Raw genomic sequence first — 23,793 nt, 5'->3', positions numbered from 1 at the left:
CTTTACAACAATAATCAACATCACTACATACATAGAGATATACAGATACTGTATATGGGTGCGTCATCATTTTAGAAAACCTCACAGAGCAATTTCTCAGGAAAGGAATACCCTCCAAAAACAAAATAAAAAAATTCCTTCCAGTAGCACCTTAAAGACCAACTGAGTTAGTTCTAGGTATGAGCTTTCGTGTGCATGCACACTTCTTCAGATACTCCAAAAACAGTTTTTGCCGCCGCCTCCTCTCTCTTTGGTGTTTCTTTGTCAATGACCAAGAGACTTGGCAAGGCTAGGTGTATTGCATAATAGCTCTTTTGTTCTTACCCTTTTTAAAAAAGTGAAAGCGAGGAGCTGCCAGACAGCAATGAAAAAATTCTTGACCTAAAAGTAGGTGAACACTTGTTCTTTAAACAAAATTTGACCACACTGAGAAAACAAAGAAACAAAAAAAGATTCATGTGTGATTTGGCAGGCAAAATGATATGAAAATGGTCTTTGGCAGTTTCGGTGAAGTGGGAGGCTGTAATTCAGTCACGCTGGAAGAGCGTTTTTAGGCATCATACTGGAAATATATTGGGCTGTGTCTAACTAACTTAGTTGGACCTGTTGAAATGAATGAACCAAAATTAGTCATGGCCATTAATTTTAATGGGTCTATTCTAAGTAAAAGTTAGCTGAATACAAACCATTGACGGGGGGGGGGTGGGGGGCGAGAAAATGAAACTCCAGTTTTGTTCAGAATGCCCTTAACTTCTAAGAGCAATTTATGTTTGTATGCACTCTTTTTAGGGATTTTCCATAGAACGAATACACCAAATAATTGTAATTATTATTTTTATATTTGCAACCTGCTCTTCAACCAAGAGGTCCTGTGGGCAGTACACAACATTGTATTAAAATACAGCATATCAACATAAAAGCCATTACAATGAAATAAAATCAATAACAGACAATGCAGCAGTCCAGGAAGGGCCAGATGTTATTAATCAACTCTCTTCTCCACTGAAGCTACCTGAGCCTCAAGTGACAGTAATGGCTCTAGGAGCCTTCAGAGGCAATTCTGCTCCATCCTCAACAGGCTGCCTCCTCAACTGTTTGACCCACAATCAATACCAACCATATTTTATATCTGTGCATATTTCTAGTAAACAAATAATCACAGAGCATCCAGCTATCCCCACTAACATTGATCTTACCCCCTTTTCTGCCTGTACCAAACTCACCATCTAGGATGATTTAGTCTCATTTTTAAGTTCCACCCAGCAGTGGCGTAGCGTGGGGGGTGCAAGGGGGGGCGGCCGCACCGGGCGCAACATCTGGGGTTAGGGCAAATCCATGGGTTAGGGGGCGCAAATCCACGGGTTAGGGGGCGCAAATTACTTGCCTTGCCCCGGGTGCTGACAACCCACGCTACGCCACTGCCACCCAGTTCCATTTTAAAATTGCATTTGTACAGCTTAACTTCGAGTTATGTGTCTTATTGGGCTCTGCCTTTGCCTTTTTTTTGCAACCTGCTCATAAACACATTTCTCTAGAAATAAGCCTGTAATAATTACCTGGGAATAAATCAATGGGAATTACTTATGAGACACATATGAGATTTCACTGCCAGTTACCATTTACTTCAGTGGCGTTATTTCTAGATAAGCATATTCAAGACTGCTCTTTACATTAGCAGAAAGAAAACCTCTCTCCTCTTTTGTCTTTCGTGGTTAAGAACTAAGTTATCTAACAAAACGTTAGGCTTAATTTCGTTCCCACCATGATAAATAGGGAAGCACTATTGTGAAATTGAATGGTGAGGTGAGGTTAGAATATTTTTGGCAGCTTTTAATAAAGGATCTCTGCTTCTGTAACTATGATTGTTATTCATATCTGTTAACTATAAGGGTTGGGCTGGGTTGCAGCAGACATATTACTCTCCTGTGTACCTAACATAATATTTATGGTCTTGTACCTTGTACTTGTGGCCTTTTATGATGATGATATTCATAAATCATCCTGAGACCAATCAGAGACTCTCACCACAGTTCCAATACCTCTGTACTATAAGCCATCCCAGCCTCCGAGACATACAAAATGGAGCATGTTAATTTCAGCCAGATAACTAATGGCCCATTTAATGCAACTGAACAACAGTGTGATCCTAACTCATGTTCTGTGCCGCTGGAGGGAGTTAGGGTAAAGGAGATGGGACACTTCCCTGGCAGAGGAGCTCCACTGCTGTGGAGGCTCCTTCTGCACCCAGCAAGGAAGGAAATTGTTTCCAGTGGTTCTTCTGTCAGTAATAGCCTGAAGAAAAGCCCAAATGGGTGGTCATTCCCCGCAGTAGACCATGGCCAAAACCAATGGCCAGGGCTCTTCCCACCCTACCCCAGGGAGCTCTGCTGGACTGCAACTGTAACCCACCCCTGATTCTGGGTAAGCACCTTTATTGTGTCTGGACACATACGCTTGGATCCTAACTTTCATTTTATGAACAGAACAGAGTTCACATTCTATGGAAGGATAATTTCTTACTTCCTCCTTCCCTCTGCAACCCAGGAGATACTTGGGAATGATGTGGGATATAGTATGGGATGTTAAAGATTGGGGTGGGGTAGAAATGCCCACACCCACATGAATAGAGGAGAAGCTTACAATCCAAGCCATGGACTTCAAAATCTACTCATCATTATTTATGTTCTTATCTTATGTGCTCTGTTGCTGGAAAGGCCAAGTGATGTCATATTGAACATTATTGCACAATTTATGTCCCTTCTACAAGTAATGCTCAATTTACTGTTGCATATTAAAAGTCACTAAATAACTTATACACATTCTGCTCATATATTTATGGGTGTTTTGGCTTTCCCATTTGTACATCATTCTATTTAGAATACATAGTTCAGTGATCACATGAATCATAACAGCTTGTTCACTAGAGATTGGGGGGGCAGGAAAAACAAACAATGACGAAGAAAATGATTTGACAGTGTTCATGGAGGGTGTGTCTGCACTGTAGATTATTTTCCTCTTGTATTGTCAGATGTTCATTTGCATTGCTGCAGCAGTTTTGTATGGGGCTTACATGGTTCTTCGTTAGACCTTATTAGGAGCATCTAGGGCACAGGGCAGCTGCAAGTATTTGATTTTATTCAATCAATGCAGGTGTTAGGAGGGTGGCTGCACCCACAGGACCCCCCTCCTTGTGCCAGAGCCCCATCAAAAACTCATTGTCATAGGCAGCAACTTTAAGAAAAACATAGTTACACAGGGAGTTCCAGCCATGGAGCTTCACCATTATATTTTGTGTTTTCAGTCTAAAAGACAGCTGTGGTCACTATAAACAGCTGTAAACAGTAAGTCCTATGCCATGTTTCAATGCCCCTGCACAGCAGAGCTTGGGGTCAGGATCCAGCTAGAGGCTGAAACCCATTGACTCCATGACTACAACTTAGTTCAAAGGATGCAAGGGATATAATTTCCATGAACACCTGTTTCAGCCCAGCACCTGTGCTTCAGTGCTGCACCTATTCCTTCAATTGAAGTGCAACCCCACCTGGGTAGCACACCTAATTCCCAGATGTACACTGTGCAACTCTGTACACTGCCTCCATCTTGTCAGGATTCAGCTTCAGTGTATTGGTCCACATCCAGCTCTTTACTGTATCCAGGCATCAATCCAACACACACATGGCCTCATCTGACTCAGATGACAGAGAAAAATAGAACTGGCATTAACATACTGATGACACTTCACTCAAAATCCTCTGATGACCTCACTCTACAGCTTCGTATAGATGTTAAAAAACATCAGGGACAATATAGAACTTTGTGGGACTCTAGAGCACAAGTGCCATAGACCCAACCAGAAATCTCCCAATGCAACTTTCTGAAATTGACTATGAAGGTAAAAGAGGAGCCATCATGTCACTGTGCTGCCACTTCCCATCTGACAGAGTTGCTCCAGCAGGATCCCATGGTCAGTATCACCAGAAGTCACAGAGAGATCAAGGAGAACCAACAGGATCACATTCCACTTGTCTCTCTCCTGGCAAATGTCATCTATTACGGCAACCAAGGCTTCCTCTATGCCAAACCCAGAACTAAACCTGGATTGAAATTCCTTCAGTAAATATTCTGGGGATTGCAGTACATGGCTGAATCATGCCCCATTATTTTTTGCAAATGTTACTTTGCATGTTGCTTAAGTAGGCTAAGCAATCTTCATTCTCTTTAGCTCTAAGGAATGAACCAATAGTACAGGATATGGACTGTATGCCATAGTTTCCAGCTTCATTCCCCAACATCTCCAATTAGAAGAGTTATAAAGAGCAGGGTTGGGAGAGCCTGACAGTTTGGATACAAATCCTCAAAGTTAAAGAACATATTAGAAAATACAGTTGGCATCCGTCTGTCTCAGGAGACAAGGGAGGCATGTGCCTTTGGAGTTGAAAGTATGCTCAAGGTATCTAATTTGAGACAATATGCTTTGAATAAATTAACCCAATAAATGGAATTATTGGTCTTCTGAAGAGCATTGGATGTATTGTAACTTCTAATATGTTTCTCCATTTCAAGCAGGCTTTGTCTCTTGTTTTGTTTTGTTTGTTAGCTTCTAGTCCCCTTGGGGTGTTGCCCTTTCCATTTCCTACTTGAGACCTGGGAGGTCCTCTGCACCATCAGAATAGATGACACTCGCAAAAATGGACTGATATACTGAGTCAGACCATATGTTCCTATGTTCTTCTGAGAACTGCCTTTGTAGCAACTCCATAGCTCTTAGGAAAATGAGCACAGACGTGATTGACTTTCACCAATGTGAAAGCCACAGGCAGTGGTGGTCCTTTCTGATTACCAAAAGTAACTTCTTCTCCCATGTTATACGTGGGCGCTGTGCTTTTATTTATTTTTGAACAGTTAGCAAAATTAAAGTCTTGAAACCTGACACCAGTTTAAGTGAACATGTTGTTACAGACAGTGAAGAAAGAATAACTCTAGCAGCAAGCTCTCCTCTGTCAAGATATCAGAGCTGCAAGGAGCAATCTAGTTTGCTGCACAGCGTCATGAGAAGGATGCTGACATTTCTAGTTTAAAACCATTGAACTCGGTATCTAGATGGTTTTGGTAGAATTGTTTCTGGTTGCTCAGTCATGTGCTACATTAGTGAATGGCCTAAAAGGTTTCTGAAGATATTTATTCAGCAATTTAGTCATTATCAGGTAAGAGAATCAATATGCTGCTCTGTGGTATGAAATGACTAGATTTTGGCACAATAATAAATTCCACCGGTGTAGTTTTTATTTCACATTCTTAAAAAATATTGCTGCCTTTGCAAGAAGCCTCCTGTAAGCAGAAAGAAATATATGTAATTATTATATTTTGGTTAATGAGTTGGGGTTTATTCAGCTGTCACAGTTTGTGGTCAGAGTATTACAATAAAATTATCATCTTTTCCAGGTTGACCTGCTGATTGATAGTGAAGCAGAGAAAGATTATCTCTATGATGTGTTGCGGATGTACCATGAGTAAGTTATTCCTTCCTATTGATTTCACACTTCTGGCAGTTTGGCATTTGGTAGGAAGACAGTTATAACAGTAGAAATGTTTGCTCATCTTTAACCTGTAAAAAAAAAAAAAAAATAGGCAGAGGAACAATTTAAGACTTCCTTTTAGCAAAATTGCTTCCGCATTTAACACACAACTAAGGACTTTTTATAATGTTCCTGAATTATTCCCAAAGTCTTATTCCAAACTGTTGAAATAAAGGAACGTTTGATAAAATGTTTTTCTGAAACAATTGTCATTAGAAAAACTAAAGCCCATCTGCACATTTGATAATGCTAATAATATGATCCAGTTCTTAACTTTGTTTGATTCTGGTATTTTAGCCTTTGGTATTCTAGTCACATTTGAACAACTACAGTGCAACCCTATTTGTGTCTACTCAGAAGTAATCCCCATTATATTCAATGGACTTGCTCCCAGGTAAACTTGTATAGGATTGCATCCTTTATTATTTTAACACAGAGATCATCAGCAATTTCTAACATTTTGGTCCTATACACTTGTGTTTTTCTTAATACAATACTGTAAAACAATACTGTACAAACAAGATACAAATATAGTTTCTGATATAATTCCATTTCCACTGTATACTATTTTCACCCAGCATCTCATCTGTACACTGTACTTTCACCTGGTCCATTTTGTTGTTGGAGGAGATGAGAGTATTTTTCCGTTCTTCATAGGTGAATGATTCTGGCCATTATCGTTTCTGGGCATAACTTAATTAATAGCATCATAGTGGAATGAAATGTAGACTTTTCAAGTTTCCATGTGCTCTTTGTGTTAAAGCAGAGTTTTGTGTAGCCTTGGCTACAAACCCGGTTTGGTTTCAGTTCGGGCTGTCTAATTGCTTCACCATTCATAAAGCATTGCCTGCAGCTCGTGACATCAGGAAGAATTCAGCGTAGTTAATTATTTAAAACTTCACTGGAGTTGTAAACCTAACAGATACCTCAAGCCTTTATATTTCCCGCCCCATCACCCCCAAAGCTGGGAAATGTTGCTTACACTTAAATAAAATGTACAATATTGTTACAAAGGTATATGACTTTTTATGGTCCTTAGATTTCAAAGAAATACCCTAAATCCATTTTGCTAGATGAATATTTCATTTCCACATGTGCCCTTCCAGAAACTAACACTGAGCACCTATAAGTGTGTTTGTGTATATTATTCCCCTGTTACCCTTGCCTCTGTGATCTTTCCACTTCTGTAAAAATTTACAGTATAAACTCATTGGGGCTTTTGTTTATGTTATTCTGTAAAGATATATAGTTTTATTATTTGTGTTAGGAATGGATCACATCCATGCTAAATGGTTTATGCATTAATATGTATTCTGTGTAGAAACTTGTATGACACAGTACTATTGCCAGTTTTCCCCTCTGTCTTTCTGTTCTTATGAGAGAGACGTGTGTGTGTGTGACCACTTCATTTATCTGTTGTTCTGGACTCTAATCCAGAAAACCTTATGCCATAAAGCAGACAAATGCTTTTATTTAAACATACAACTGTTTGCCATGGATATCTATTAAAAAATGGTGGTTTAAATATGCATTTAACATTTGGGGGGCATAATATAAAAATCATATAATCCAAGGCCAACACTGAGAACACAATATTTGTCAAACTTAGAAAAATAAAAAGACATTTGTTTAAGTTTTTAAAGATCACAACACATTCAGTTGGGCATTTCCTTTAATATTTGGTAATATATTTCCTACCCTGGTGTGTATTTAATTGTCATTAATAATGTGTTACTTGTACATCAAGTGACATACTAGGGTGTCCAGTATCTTGTGATGACTGATGTAAAGAACACAAACAGATGATATGGAGTTCTGCCGTTCTTTAGGCTAAAGTAACTCGGCTGAAGTCAACAGACTGGCTACAGATTAATTCTGTTATTTTCATCAAGTTGTTATCCTGGAATCCCATTAAAATGTCAGTATGCATGTAATCTTAAACACTTGAAGATTAGCCATGTCAAATACAATAGGGCTTACTCTTGAATAAGCATCCTTATGATAGAACTTAAGAACTTGTACACAGTACCATAGGAATGGGGCAGTTAGAACAAAAAATGTGTATGCCATATGTTCAGATGCCTTTCAGGCGTTCTGTGGATGCATTTGCTTTGTGGGGACAGGGGGAGGGGAATCACACTAGGGACCCCCATGCTGTGCCTTGACAACAGCCAGAGGTCTGAAAGATTCCTAAGGCCACTGTACTGTACATGCCTGTGTGTACAGCGGTACCTCGGGTTAAGAACTCAATTCGTTCTGGAGGTCCATTCTTAACCTGAAACTGTTCTTAACCTGAGGTACCACTTTGGCTAATGGGGCCTCCCGCTGCTGCCGCCCGATTTCTGTTCTTATCCTGAAGCAAAGTTCTTAACCTGAGGTACTATTTCTGCGTTAGCGGAGTCTGTAACCTAAAGCATCTGTAGCCCGAGGTACCACTGTATACAACTTGTACATGCACAGGCTTCTCCAGAACACTAGGTAATCATGCAGAGGTTGGGGCCACAGATAGTGAGCACCATCTTCAGCACCACTAGCCATTGGAAGCATAGGAATGTACAAAGCAAGACCATTGGCCCATCTAGCTCAGTATAGCCTGCACTGACTGGCAGTGGCTCTCTAGGATTTCATGCAGAGTTCTCTCCCAGATCATTCTGAAGATGTCAGGGGTTGAATGTAGGACCTTCTGTATGCAAAGCAAATAACTGCCAATGAGCCCTTCCCCCATCTCTTCAGATTAAACTCTTTTCGTAATGGTCAAGGAATGGCACTTTTTCCAGAATGCTGGCCATTTCATTTCCAAGCGTTTTCTTAGAGGTGATGAACATTAGTCCTCTGCACAGACAACTGCTGTGTGCAGTTTTGTATTGTGCATGTTGGACAAATGCAGAATCACATAGCATTGGGGTTGTGTAATCCACAAAAATTTGGACTAACAGCCTATACTGATCTTTTATCTACTCTCATTGTAGCTTTCAAATATAGGCCCTGCAGCATATTTTACTTTAACTCCATGAACTCCATTTAAATGGAGGTGTCTTATGTATCAAATCAGGTGATTTAACATTAGAAGCAGAAGAAGAATGACTCTTTGGGGCAGGGGTTTTAAGGTAGCGTCATTAAAGCCAGAGAGCACGATATGTCAAGTACATTGTCAGTAGTTAATATTGCATCTCCTTATAACCCTCTTCAATTTCATTTTGTAGATCCATGAATCTTCCAGTGTTGGTGGGAGACCTGAAGTATGTAATCAACGAACCAAGCCGGCTGCCCTTATTTGAGGCCATACGCCCTCTTATCCCATTAAAACATCAAGTGGAGTATGATCAGTTAACACCTAAGCGATCTAGGTAGGTTTGATCAATGTACTTCTCTGTATATGAGCACACTTTTTTCTTTTTTGCTAATTGATGAATTCTTACTCAAGAACTCAGCAGTTATTTGCCCCAGTCCTCACCTAACCTTTGGTGGCCCCCCTCCCAAAAAATCATTTTCAGGATGCCTCTGTTTCTGCAGCAGAAAGTTAATATCAGTTAATCAATCATAGCAGGTCTCCTCCTGAAGTTCTTGACCTTTTCTTCCTCTCTCATCCTGATAATAAACAGGAGGGAGAGGTGCTCCCTCAGTTCTTACCCTTTGAGCCCAGGAGCCCTGCAGATTAAAGAGCTGTCAGTCTTTTGTTTGTGGAGACTGAGACTAGAATTGTTATTTTTTATATTTTAAGTGGGGCTCTTGTGTCTTTAACAGCTGCACAGCAGACAGAAGTTGAACAGATGCCTTTTCTAACATGGAAATGCAAATCATTTTAAAAAGCAATACTAGTTTCTATCTGTTGAGACCTGTTATAAGAGTAAGAGTAAAAAAAAGAAAAAAAGAGTGGCATCCTTATAAGAGTCTGGAGTACCCAGCCAAGGTAAGGGAGGAGAGCTAATGAAAGTTGGAAGTTGCTTCTTACTGCTCTATATAAGAGGCCTTCCCCTCCCTAAGACTTAGTTGCATGCAATGCAAATACAAGTAATTTGACAAAGTAAAGTATAGGACAACACACTCCACATTCTTCAGAAGCCTTGAAAATCAACACTAGTGAATGGCAGATGGGTATATGGGACTGTTTAAGTAGCAACTGTAAATTCTGTTTATCCTGTTCCAACTTTTGCAGAAAACTGAAGGAGGTGAGGTTAGATCGTTTGCATCCTGAAGGACTAGGGATAAGTGTGAGAGGAGGTGTCGAATTTGCCTGTGGCCTTTTTATTTCTCAGCTAATGAAAGGTGGACAAGCAGACAATGTTGGACTTCAGGTGAGAAGGACATTCTGTCTCGTATAGATAGAAAATATCTTCTGTATATATTCTATTATTCAAGTTGGTAGAGTTGCTGCTGCTTCCTGAGAAGGGGAGGGGAGAGGTGGCAGCAAGCCTGGTGCAGTGCAACACACTACCATGACCACTTTGGTTCTACTGGTGTGTTTGCACTGTCCCAGCCTCATTGCTGCTTCTACCTCCCAGTAAGCAGCAATGACATGAGCGCCCCACCACACTGTCCACTAGTAATAAAATGGAAGAATACTGCTTATCACTATAAGCCCTTTTTGCCAGGATGTGAGATTTGACCCCTTCAGGGCTCTTATATCCATTAACCATTACTCTAGAAGCAATGATATTGTTGCTGTATACCAGGACCAGAATGCCTGAGTCACTGCTCTGCACTCCATATTCCAAACTTACTTCACATTAAGTTCTAGATTGGAGTGGTCCATTTATGACAATAAAGACTGTAGGAGGAACCTATGTTATGAGCACTAATACACTGATGAACAAGAAAACATGCACAGGACCCATTACAAACCTACACACACAATAAAAATGTGACTTTAATATACAAAGGATTAGTCCTCCTCTTGCATATATTTTAAAAGCGAAAACTCGCATTTATACACCCATGTGCCCTCTGTAACTGACATGACACATTTTGAAACCAGTGAACTAAGTTTGTTGCTTCATAATGGATATTCACATGCATTCCAGTTTCATGAATGGTTTGAAAAAAGCTTAGATCATGAGCCAACCCATACTCAGAAATCTTCCAACAGATGAATAAGAAGGGAACCTCATGAGAGGGGAAAATGTGAATCCATTCCTAGACAAAGGGCATATATGAACAAATAAATCCCACACTTTCCTATTTTGACTTCATTAAAGTAAATCTATTTATACCAAACCAGGAATCTCATTTGCAGCAAATGTAGCTCTGCCTTCCTTGGTTTGTTGATATGTGATGTTAAGAATCAGCTTAAGGTGCCTTCATAATAGTCTGTACAAGACACTTTCTAAAACTTTCTAAGACCAAGTGAACAAGGGGAGTTGACAGGCTGCTCATTGTTCTAAATTGCTGTCTCATGATAAAGCCAAATGCTTCTGAAATTTCACCCATCTGCATTATTTCACTAAATCTCCACACATTTTCCAAGCTAGAAAAAAAATGTAGTCTGGGAAAAGGCATAATGAACTTCTATCATAATATCAGTTTCTGGCTCCTTTTTTTCCTATACCATTTTGATCCATCCTCCTGACTATGAGAAAATGAGGTAGTTTTTCCACCACTTAAAGTGTGTATGTGTGTCTGTATAATCAAGATACGTAACTGAAACGTTTGTGGCATTGACCTATTTTCTTCTGATTTCTCCTTCTTCTTTTTCCTAAATGGATACAGTTTAGCCTTTTCATGCATTTCATCTGTCTATTTTGTTGCTCTCACAGATACTGTACTCATATCTTTGGGGATTATGTTAACTAAAAAGGCCTGGAGATTATTATGAATAATAGAAGTAAAGGAAACACTAAAAAAGTAAATCTGAAACCATCATGATTCTGCTCCGTATACTTTAGTAAAAAAAAAGGCCCCCTTTTCAGACTGTAAAAACAAAGGAATGCATGAAACAATTTTCTATTTTAGTTCCCCGCCCCCTTGTTTTCAGTCCCTTAGTCAATTCTTCTGTAATAACATACTGGTGCTTAATACACTGACAAGAGGAAACAGAAAGGTTTTTGCCAAGTCTACATTATAGAAAAGCTAGCAAACATTTATTTCATGAAGAGTGTAGCTTGCCAATAATGTCTTTAATGGCTATTACTGGAGCATTACACACACACACACACACACAGAGAGAGAGAGAGAGCGCAATTCATCCAACTTCTTTTGGTGGGGTGGAAATTTGTCCAATTTTGTCTTCCTGTAGTGTGACCAAAAGCCATTAACTCATGTATGTTTTAGACAATATAAGAAGATAGGATTTGTTCTTACACACTGACTGATATTTATACTGGTAGTTGTATAAGTGCCAAATACTGTTGGTCCACACTCACAAGGAGTCAACCGCTTACTGTGGCAGCCTAATTTATGGAACTCCTTGCAGATACAAAGCCTTGGCAATACTGTCTTTGATACCTGCTAAATACTTTTCGTTTTTGTTTAGGTTTTGTTAAGTCTAGATAATTTCAAAGTGTTGATTTTATCTGGATTGGGTCAATTTTAGTACTTGTTGTAAAGTTTGGTTTTACCAGTATTTTCCAATGAATATTTTATATTATTTTCTGCAAACTGCTTCAACTATTTTCCCGATTAAACAGTAGATAAGTCTTGTTAAAGAAAGGAGTAAAAATAAATACATGTGCAGAACCAGCCCCAAAGCCCAGCCACAAGAACATCAATCTCCCGCTGCGAGTCAGTAGGGGGAGCAATAGGGGCCGCAGGAGACCATGGAGACTGCTGAGGGTGGAGCAAAAGAAAGCATTCTGCATGGATACAGTTTGCATTTGGAAAAGGAAAGAAAGAAGTCTGGCTACATGCTGGATGGCAAGAAGCAGTCTTTGGGAGAAAGTGAAAACAGGAATCTCTCTGATTTACCTTTGTTACATAATGGTGTATTCAATTGTGTATTCAAATCTGATACACTACGTGACATTTGTACGCAGACAGTGAACAATAAGCAGGAAAGATAAGCAAGAGAAGCATTATGGACATATTTGCCTCCTGAAGCTAACCTCTTCATGCAGAAAATTTTCATTTGTGCTGGGGGTGAAAGGTCCAAAGAGAGAACACCCCCTCCTCTCTATCAATAAGGGATTTTACAGTTTAAAAAATTCCCCAGTAGGTGGAGCAAACACATCATTCCTAATATCAGTGAAGACAATTATTTTATTCCACTCTGCGTGCCGTGCAAGTAGTACTTTGAATCTAAACTAAAACCTTCTCCTCCCTGTAGAATTGTTGGTTAATCTTCTAGGAAAGGCTTTTGTGCATTTAGCAAGTGCATGGTATGAATGAAATAATAAGCAACAACAAGGGGAAAGATCTGCTAAATTTGTATCAGTTATGTAGCTATTAATGGCACAGGATCCTTATCTGGAAACAAAACAAACAGACATTGATGATCACCTATGTTGCAATGCCCCTGTGATGTTTGCTCTTTCTCACTTTTGTCTTGTTGCACCTTTGTACATATTTTATCTACATTCAGGGTAGCTACCCTGCCCCACATCGTGGGGGGCTGATACAGGCCTCCAGTGCAAATTTTTCTATCCTGCCCTTCCCTCAACCCCACTGATTCAGCAGTGGGGAAAAGGAAAAGTTAAAGTAGACTAAGTGTTGGGATGGAACCTTGGTAGCTCCCTCTTTATGCAATGTGTTAAATTGAAAGGCTTTTTAAAAAATGAATTAGTCCTTTGCAATACGGATGACATTTTAAATAGATATTCAAGCACAAAGAGGCAGACATCAAAGTTGCAAAAGCAGCTTCAGGCAAGGCAATAGGCCAAATTAGATCTCTTATGCAGTGGCAGAAGGGAACTCCATTGATGGGATCTGTATCCAACTCATGAAAATTCAACTCAGTCCTAGCAAATGTGAATACAGTAAAGGGAAAAAGCAACCGCATCTGCTTTGCTACACCATTCCAATAGATGAGCGGCACATAATTTCAAACAGAAGTTAACACTGCTGTTAATAGCAAGGTTTGAGGAAGGGTTTGTGGGCCCCAGAGCAATCCTGGGTCAGGGCTTTCATGCCAGATTGTTGGGGCAAGGTGGTGGTACCTGATTAAATAAGCCGTGGCAAATGAAATTTTAAAAAGACTTATACACACCACAGATCAGGTTCTCTGTGTTTGCCGCAGTGATTAAGTGTATCAACTAACATCTGTTTAGCATGTGATTTCCTTGGCTGGAAAATATGGCCTGAAATCAGTTATTTCAGGATTGAATTAAATTAAACTTGACTCATTATGTGAGTAAAACAAGTACCATGCAATGATAACTGATAAGCAAGTGCCGTAAACCAAAGCTGAGCAGCAGCCCACTGAAAGAATGCATTGTTCTTGCAGTTCACCTTAGCGTGCCCATACTAGCTTTCCTAGCCCATCAGATGGAAGCAATATCGTTTAAATGAGCTTTTAGTAGACTACAAAGGGAATTAATTGAATTTAGGATTTGATTGAATAAAATGGCATGTAGTCAGTGGTTGGCGCTTATGCAACAAAACTAAAAACAAACCCTTTGCATAATTTAGGCAGTAGCGGACAGTGAGGCAGGGCTGCCCTACTCACCTGAGCTGCTTCCGGCTGGCTTGCTACTGCATATAGGGAGGGAGAGGGGCAAGGCAGAATCAAAGGCAGCATGGTGCAAACAAGCCAGCAAGAGCACTGAATTACCTCTGCTGCAGCATTTGCTCCTTGCTGCCACCTTGCTCCTCTCCTTCCCCATCCCAATGCACAGCAGAGACTCAGATTTAGGGAGGTCAGGTGAGTGGCACAGGTCCACCACTCCATCCACTTGTATCTAGAGGGGCTGCTGTGTGGATTTGTTACAGCAAAAACAGCATGAAGTCTTAAAGACTTACTTAATACTTTGGTCTCAATAAATCCTGGAAACAGCTAGCTCACTACAGAAAATAATTCTCTCTGTGCCTGTTTATTTATTTTGGTCTTGCTATGCCTATTCATCACCAGCAGACACTTATCAAGAGTGGATCTTGAACTCACTATATTGGAGTCTCTGTATTCATCAGCACTGAGCACAGCATTATGGCACACTTACTTTATTGCTATTGACATTTCGGCTTCACTTTGCACCAAAATTAAAAATATTCTCTACGTACTCGGGATATATATTTACCTACTTATTTAGGTGAACACTACATACATCTAATGAACTTACATAGTTTATGTATTTGAAGGTGTCATGCAACATTGTGGTCTTCACTAGAATTTTACTATGTAATTTAGTCTTTGCATCATTTGCTATGCTCAGTCTTTAGTTGTTGCTGTTAAGAGACTGCAAAATTTTACTGCCTCCATGTGGAGACGGTCTAAAAGCACTTACTCATGTTAGTGGCTAGGTTGTTGGTATGCAATATATATCTATTGTCCTGAACATTGAATTAAATGAAGTAATGTACTCTAGACTTTAGCTGGATGTCTAAAGTAAGTAACTATTAATTTAGGTCCATCACCAGGTTATTTATGGCAGAATGCAATGCAATGAAATTGCATAGATTCTGATTATACTGAACTGTTCCCTAGGGCTTAACAGCAGGAAATGCAAGTCAATGACCAAATAATATACTCCATCAAAGTATACAAAGGATACAGTCCATCCCAGAATCAGCTTTGATGTATGATCCCAAAACTGTACCTTCAATGGCTTGGATCCTAAGTTGCTCTTCTATTCATAGGACTTTTCCTCTTAATGAAATTCACTCTGATCCTGCTGGCAGATAGTGGAAGGGAGACTATTTTCACCAATTCCTCCTTTCCCCTGCACCCTCAGGGTCACCTCTCATGGTGCTTCAGATGGTCCTCTAACCCTGTAGAGAAGATTTTTGGAGGTCACAGGTGGAAAGGGGAATTAGTGAGCATCCTATTACATTCACTCAGAGTTCCATTCACTCAGAGTTAGGATCTGAGCTAATACACATAAAATAGCTGAAAGAAATAAAGGATTGCTGGACAAAATAATAATGTACTTCTTAGCAAGGGAGCATATATAGGCTGCTCAGATGTGATCAAGCAACTGCATAAAACTTGAAAGTTGTCATTTGCCCATTCCCAAAGATGTGTTCCATTAATTTCACAGCATCATATGTCTCATTTCTACACAAAAAAGCCTTCTTTCAAATGGATTGTCAATTTGAAATTGTTTGTTCCTTCTGAAACACACAATATAAAATACTATTTTAACAGAATCTTAGAACTGTAGAGTTGAGAGTGATCACAAGGGTCATCTAGTTCAACTCTCTGCAGTGCAGCAGTCTTTTGTCCAACATGGGGCTTGAACCCACGACCCCAACTCAGCTTCCATCTCTCTCTCTCTTTCTTTTTTAAACTAAGGTTGGAGATGAGATTGTTCGAATAAATGGATACTCCATTTCTTCATGTACTCATGAAGAAGTGATTAATCTTATTCGCACAAAGAAAATTGTGTCTATAAAAGTGAGACGTGAGTAGAACATTGTTTTGATTTTTTGCTAAAATTCCCATACTTTTGTGCTATTGTGGCAACTGACAGTAAACTTTATTTCATTGCAGACGTTGGCATGATACCTGTGAAAAGGTAATTGTCTTTTGGCTAAATGCATATTTTACATACAATATGGAATGTATCTAATAATTTACAGTGGTACCTCGAGTTACAAACGCCTCAGGTTACAAACTCCACTAACCTGGAAGAGTTACCTCAAGATGAGAACTTTGCCCCAGGATGAGAACGGAAATCGTGTGCTGGTGGTGCAGTGGCAGCAAGAGGCCCCCATTAGCGAAAGTGCACCTCTAGTTAAGAACAGTTTCAGGTTAAGAACGGACCTCGGGAACGAATTAAGTTCATAACTAGAGGTACCACTGTACACTGCTTCTGTCAGTTTCCTCTGCTTAGTAACATCACATTTTGAAAACTGAAAACTACAGTTTTATGTTGTCGCCTTCCATCTTTCTCGGGATACAATGTAGTACACCTCTGGTGGGGGAGTCAAACAGCTGCATTAGCAGCACTCAAATGACCTCCCTAGGGCACAAGCCTGGGCAGTGTATATGGAGGTCTTGGGCTGCCAAGGTAACAAGGCCTCTGGGCCTCAGTGATGTGGTCCAGAGGAAAGCAGAGCAATACATTTGGCACTAGCTTGGCTGCAGGAATTGTCGGAAGGAGGTGTACAAGTTGCCATCCAACCATATTGGGGACTCCACTCTGGACTTGTATAGGGTTTACTGCTTAGCCTTTTCTTCTCCCTCTACAACACATACAAAAACTACCTTCTTGACTGTTGGACCCACTATTGGTCTCATCTGCTCAATCTGCCAAAGCCTGTCTTTGCATGCAGTGGAAGTCCCTAACTCACTGTGGGTTTGAGACCCTTTGGCTACCTTCACCTGAGTTAGCTGTCAGTCAAAGCTGTTTCCTGGGGTGTGGCCACTGTTGCATGCTGACAGCTTCTAGGAGTCGCAGGTGAGAGCTGAGTGCAGGGTGGGAACCAAAGGTGAGCAAACTACCCCAGAAGTAGCACGCTGTGTCCTGCACAGTTTTATTTCAATGGGATTTAGCCCATACAAGTCTATGTTGAATTGGAGCCATTCACTTTACCTGAGGTTTTTCCTTTTAAAAAGCCATTATGCTCCTAAAGTGCTTTTATTAAAATTATTTGTGACCAAAGTTCAACTAACACAATCTTACTTGACCTGTAAATTAACAGCTAGCATTTAACTCTGTATATTGGGGGTCATATGGCTTACAGCCAAACAAGTATTAGCTCTCCAAAGCCTTTTAAAATCACCAACAGTCAGCTGACAGAAAACTGTTTAAACATCCCGACTGGTCCACAGCAAGGGGAATTTAGGTTGCAACCCAACATCAAGAGGTGTGGTATGAAAGCATCCACAGTGTATTACTTATTTCAGCATCTTTTCTTTGTTCATATCTAACCACTTATATATTTTCTAGTTCTACTGATGATCCTCTCAAGTGGCAGTTTGTAGACCAATTTGTATCAGATCCTGGGGTAAGCATTAAGAAAATAACATTTGCTGCAAATTTTAAAGTCTGTGCTCATAATAAAATTTTGCATTGGACCTATTTTTATAATATAGTGCTTTGAGCACTGTACAAAATTGGTTTACAATGAGCACATTTGGAATGGGATGACTGTATGAATTATATATTTCCAAAACACTTTTGGATATAGGCACATGGAGAATTGGGTTCATTGTATGATAATGCTATGTGTAAACCTATCAACAATAACTTATGTATTTCCTTCAGTATCCCCCGATGCTTTGCTAAACTTTATCTAGACTTTGTTGGTGGGCAAAAAATCAGCATGCCTTTTTAGCTAGTGGACTTCAATGTCAGAAACTCTCTTGCCCTAATTTTTGCGTTTTAGGAAGGTAAAAGCAGTGTTGCAGGTCTTGCATCATCTGGAGGAAAAAACCACAAAGAAAAGAAAGTTTTCATTAGCTTGATTGGTACAAAGGGCATGGGATGCAGGTGAGCTGCCATTTATTTCTCATGACTCATTTCATCTGGAAAATATAATGGATGTGATCTAGCCAAAATTAAGAAGGGTTTAACTGTGACTGGATCTTAAGTTAAATATATTTATGCAAATGATAGTGTTCAGAACCAGATATAAGCTGCTGCACACATCACTTGTCCATTATTGGTCAAAGCTGCAACTCTTTTCGTCTTTGGGTAATGTGTACTGACGGTAGGACTCTCTTTATTGAAATCCTGTGCAAAGAATTGTTTATTACCAATAATTAATGAGGTCACAAAATCAATTGATTCTATCCTCTTCTCATATGTACTAAGGCATGACTCGATTTCTTTTATACAGTACTTCTTTGGCATGCTGATAAAAGTTGTGCCATGTCTAATTGTGCAACAGTGTTGACTGTGATAGAATATTAGTGTTAGTGGGTTGTTACAGATCCTATGGCACCAACAGAGCTTAAATGAGGTACATTTGCTGTACATCTGATCCAATGTATTCTCATCAATCTGAAAGTAACCAAGTTATTTACAATACTTGGTTATTTGACCATGATTGTTTACTTGCATTATTCCATTGTGTAATATCATTTTGTTTTCATTGTTTATTCCAGCATTTCCAGTGGTCCCACACAAAAACCAGGCATTTTCATAAGTAATGTTAAACCACATTCTCTGTCTGCAGAAGTAGGATTAGAGGTAAGTGTAATGATGATGAAGCCATCTGGTTCCATGATAGCCCCATGCTGTCCCCTCTGCCGACAGAAGGCATCTATTAGAGGAAAGGGGAGGGAAGAAATTTTGAGAGTTTTATATTGTCCTCACATCTTCAAACTACTCCAGAGTGTGCTTCAGTCCTCCAGGGCAGAATTTGGGACATACAGAGGTCTGCAACAAAACGAGAACAACCAAGAATTGCCATCTTCCCTGTACTATGGATGGATGCCTCCCATCAACAGAGGGGACAGCACTGGTTATTGTCCATGACAGGTCTTATGTTGAAATGGCCATGTTAAAGGAAACAAAATCAGTGCTGTCTTCCAGACACCAATGCAAAGTGAATAAATTCAATAAGATTGAAAGGTTAAAAAATATCCCAATGTTTACCTTAATCTTCAAACTAGTTGTTCTGAAGTGGTCTCACTTTTCTGAAACAACTGGTTTAAGAACTGAAGTCTGTGTGAGAACTCTGCTGAAGCTTCAAGTATTTTGTTTGTTTCCTTGCTTTCAGGTTGGTGATCAGATTGTTGAAGTAAATGGAATGGACTTTTCTAATGTGGATCACAAAGAGGTAATGAAAAAGGCCAAGTTGTCCTATTCTCATAAATTGAAAATGGACATCTTACACTAACTTTTAAATCAATCTGTTTCACAACTCTCAGATTTTTAGGATTCAGCCAACAAATATTGGAGTATAGTTTAAAATGTTTGAATCCAGACACTGCTCTCACTACAAAGTCATCTGCATTGTTTTAACTGTCCTGCTCTTAGAATGAGATTCAGTCAGCATCATTACCAGGTGGAGAGGGTGCCACTGTAGTTGTGCTGTGTATACCTTTGCAGCTGGACAAAGACATGCATGTAAATATATTATCCTTTCCTCTCCCCCACCCCACCATTTTTTCAGGCTGTGAAGGTGTTGAAAAGCAGTCAAACCCTGACTATCACGGTTGTAACTGGAGCTGTAAGTATGAATGTCATCGTAATCAGCAAAGACCCTGTGAAAATCTAGAAAGCCACTGTATTCACACTGGTTCTCAAAGTACATATGCTAGCCAGAAACTAGGGATGGGAGACATATACTCAATTTCAGTATAATCTAGATTCACATTGGTTGTTTGGGGCTTAAGTAGTTTAAGTAATTTATGAACATCTGAATGTCATCTTTTAGAGACATCAGCAGTTCACTGATCAGTTCCTCTGAACTGGTTGTATTTTGTTGTGCATATTATTTTGTGGCATGTGAAAATATTTTAGAACCTCAAATAAGCCTTGAAAGTTCAAGGGAGAGTTAGAAATCCTTCCAGAGGGCAACATATTTACCCCATAGTTCTCATTTACTCCTGCACATGGAACCACAGGGAAAGCAGCGATGAAAAATTGTCTTCTGTAGCTGGCCAAATAAGACATTGCCTGTTTGTTACAACGATCATGTATGAATGCAGTGCATCTGCACCACAGCCCACAAGGGTACACAGCTCTGCAAGTGACTTAAATAAATTTCACTAACATTAATCATGTTTCAAGGTAGTATAGCTCTCCCATCAAACATGACACTGTGCTTAGACTGATTTTCAGCTACATTTTTTGACCCATTCTTTCAAATGAATAAAGGGAAAAAATAAGATAGCAGTGTGACTAACCTAGTTCCTAAAATATATTTCCATTTCCCTCACAACACAGTCAGAATGCTTGTATAACCAGCTAGGCATAACACCTCTTGATGCTGTAGACACACCATTCAGTGTGAAAATATGCAGTTACAAGGAGATAGAGGTGAGGCTACCACTTCTGAAATACTGTATACACATTGAAGGTAATGGCAGTGTCAAGCACAAATCTAAAGTGAAAAAGCATGGCATTTCATGTATCTAAAATAGACTTATAATCAGACATACTGTATATAAATCTGAGTTTCACACTAATAATCTGGATTTCATATTTCTTGTTATGAAACCCCCTCCAAAAAAGAAAAGAACTCAGAAAATTGAAAATTTTGCAACATTTTGTATTCACTTAAAAGAGGTTTTACATTCCTACTGATGGCTAGATAGATAGATGATAGAGATAGATGAGATATATATATATATATCTTATTTATAAGATTTACAAATCTAAGTCATAAAATTTATTACGAATCAATAACTACAATAGCTCTTTTTTATACATCTGCTAGATAAAAGCAACAATTTTCATTGCCTAGGGAAAAAGGTATTGTCAATGTGTATTACCTGGCAGATCTTAAAAGGGAGAATTCTATACAAATTTGCTAACAAAACTTAATTAACAGGGATTTGAAATAATATTTAGGGGAAGGAGCTGTTTATGACTGAAGAGGAGAAGCAGAGGGAAGAGACTAGCCGTGAGTTGGAGCGGCAAGAACTGATGCGCCAGAAGAGGCTTGCACTGGAGACCAATAAGATCCTGAAAGAACAGCAAGAAAAGGAGAAATTGTAAGATATTGGGGATGCATCGGGTTTGCTAAATTAACTGTGGCGTAAATGTGCTAGTGCTGAGGCTTATCATGTGTAGGAAGCTTCTTAACTAACTTTGCCTTCTTCTGGAGGCCTCGGGGCACTGCCGTGACTATCATTCTCAATTGAGATTGTTGTGGCTTCTGGGTAGTACATTAGATTTCTTGGCAGCTGGTAGATAGGAAATTTGATGTTGAACAGTGTGGTGTTAAAGGCAAAAAAAGAGCATAACATAGCCTTTGAGGGGGGGAACCCAACAACTTCAATTACCAGTATGTGTCCTGATTTACAAAGCAATACACAGGGCCAGCCAACGCATGAGGCAAGGTGAGGCTGCCGTCTCAGGTGGCAGGATCCACAGGGACAGCAGATCCAGCTTCCAAGGAAGGCATTGCCCACTGCTGCCACCATGATGGCAACAACAGGTGCAGTGTACACCTTGGATGAAGGATCTGCCACCTCCGCAGCAGCCACTACCCCTCTTGGCAAATAGGAGGCGCTGCAGTTGTCCTCCCACCCTTGTTCCTTATTCCTCCCTCCCCACCTTGTTTCTGATGTATCTTCGACAACTTTCACATGATTTTTTCATGTGAAATTCAACATTTTGATGAATAAAACGCAGACTGCAGTCTTGATCGGTCATACTACAGACAACCCTAACTACTTTTGCAAGACAGGGTATGAGCCTAACATTAGGGTGGCAACATTGTTGAGAGATGCCGGGGTGGGGGATCAGGAAATCTCATAGTTCCCATGTACACATCTCATATTTGAGTACGTGCTTGGAGCTTCCCATGCTTATTAAATATTTGTGGTGGAAAGCAGTGTCAGAGTGTACCAAACAAGGCTGCTGAATTTGTGACTCATCAGACTGTACACAGTCTGGTCTATGCATGTTAGTTCCCCTGTTCTTGCAGTTTCAGGCAGGCAACCAAAGCAAGAAGCTTAGTAAAATGCTTGTGGGCCACCAGTTATGTCTGATGGCTATATAGGTTTAGCTCAGGCATAGGCAAACTCGCCCTCCAGATGTTTTGGGACTACAACTCCCATCATCCCTAGTTAACAGGACCAGTGGTCAGGGATGATGGGAATTGTAGTCCCAAAACATCTGGAGGGCTGAGTTTGCCTGTGCCTGGTTTAGCTGGTCAAAAGCATTTTCTTCATCAAAGTTATTTTTCCATATAATGTAGTTCGGTTAAAAATTCCAAATTGTTCCCCCTTTTTTTTGTAGGCGAAAAATGGAGATTGCACAAAAAGCTGCAGAGGAGGAGGAAAGATACCGTAAAGAAATCGAACAGTTAAGTTATCTCTTAGTTCATTTCTCTCCCGCACGCACACACCTGCATTTGGTTATTTTCCCTCTATGATTCCTTTTTTAAAAGGATTTTATGGTTTGGGGAAAGGGTGAAGCAGGATAGATGCATTGTCATTCCACCCCCCCGTCAAAGTCCCCTACCCTGCACCACTTCAAATTGCAGAAGGATAAATCACGTGTCCTCCCCTGTATAAAAGCTCCCTGCACACAGAAAACCAGTATGAGAGGGAGAAGTCTTCCCAAGAATGCTTCCCCTTGACACTGGCAAGGGCTGTATTGCCATGCACTCCTTCTGCCTGCAATCCAAAGTGGTACAGCACAAGAAAGCCAGTACCAGGTGCTATTTCTGAATTTGCAGCTTGACTCTCAGTTTTAAATTTATTGCAGTCTCAAATTATTGAGGCATCCAGATGTCCATAACTGTTTGTTTGTTTGTTTGTTTGTTTGAATGCCTAGCCTTCCCACACCTAAATCTCAAAGTAATTAGCAATGGCATTAGGAAAGAAATATGAAACTCCAATAAAGTAGCTTAAATCCAAAATAAATCCCATTTGCCACTGGAACCTCAAAATCAGTCTGAGGGAGACACATATACAGTGGTACCTCAGGTTACATACGCTTCAGGTTACATACGCTTCAGGTTACAGACTCCACTAACCCAGAAATAGTGCTTCAGGTTAAGAACTTTGCTTCAAGATAAGAACAGAAATTGTGCTCCGGCGGCGCGGCGGCAGCAGGAGGCCCCATTAGCTAAAGTGGTGCTTCAGGTTAAGAACAGTTTCAGGTTAAGTAGGGACCTCCGGAATGAATTAAGTACTTAACCTGAGGTACCACTGTATACTGTTGTAGTGATAAAATGTATTGTGCTTGCTACATGTTCACTTTACACATTGCTTTCCATGAAGCATGTACAGCAGTCATGATATTCTGCCGCTTGACTACAGATCCTTCCAACTGATCTACACTGTTGCCCTTCTGTGTGGCAAATGCCTGCATCAGCTCACCTGAAAATGGGATCCTGCATGAAAACTAATCTCAGGGAGCTGTGAAGAAAACTGGCTGAATAATGGGCTCTATTAGAATGCATTTCTATATGGTGGCATTGCAAGTTAGGGTACCATGGGAATGATCGTGTCCCAAATGTTGAGGTTCAGCAGTGGGGAGGTGGAGGTGGTGGGGAGGTT

At 40.0% G+C, this 23,793-nt stretch overlaps 1 protein-coding gene across 2 annotated transcripts in view; it reads left to right on the top strand.

Annotated features, from left to right (window-relative positions):
• The window catches only part of USH1C (USH1 protein network component harmonin), a 123,987-nt gene that overhangs the window by 78,213 nt on the left and 21,981 nt on the right, over positions 1-23,793 (top strand). For both annotated transcript variants that reach the window (XM_081840966.1, XM_081840965.1), the window contains 12 exons: positions 5,443-5,510; positions 8,780-8,923; positions 9,733-9,871; positions 15,955-16,063; positions 16,153-16,177; positions 17,555-17,612; positions 17,994-18,097; positions 18,715-18,799; positions 19,332-19,391; positions 19,728-19,784; positions 21,131-21,273; positions 22,526-22,591. In XM_081840966.1, the coding sequence (XP_081697092.1) occupies positions 5,443-5,510; positions 8,780-8,923; positions 9,733-9,871; positions 15,955-16,063; positions 16,153-16,177; positions 17,555-17,612; positions 17,994-18,097; positions 18,715-18,799; positions 19,332-19,391; positions 19,728-19,784; positions 21,131-21,273; positions 22,526-22,591 (1,058 nt within the window). The remainder of the gene's footprint in view (positions 1-5,442; positions 5,511-8,779; positions 8,924-9,732; positions 9,872-15,954; positions 16,064-16,152; positions 16,178-17,554; positions 17,613-17,993; positions 18,098-18,714; positions 18,800-19,331; positions 19,392-19,727; positions 19,785-21,130; positions 21,274-22,525; positions 22,592-23,793) is intronic.

The sequence above is a fragment of the Podarcis erhardii genome, assembly GCF_964252035.2.
Source record: "Podarcis erhardii genome assembly, chromosome: 1".
NCBI classification, from domain to species: Eukaryota; Metazoa; Chordata; class Lepidosauria; order Squamata; family Lacertidae; genus Podarcis; species Podarcis erhardii.
This window is presented reverse-complemented; position numbering and strand designations above follow the sequence as displayed.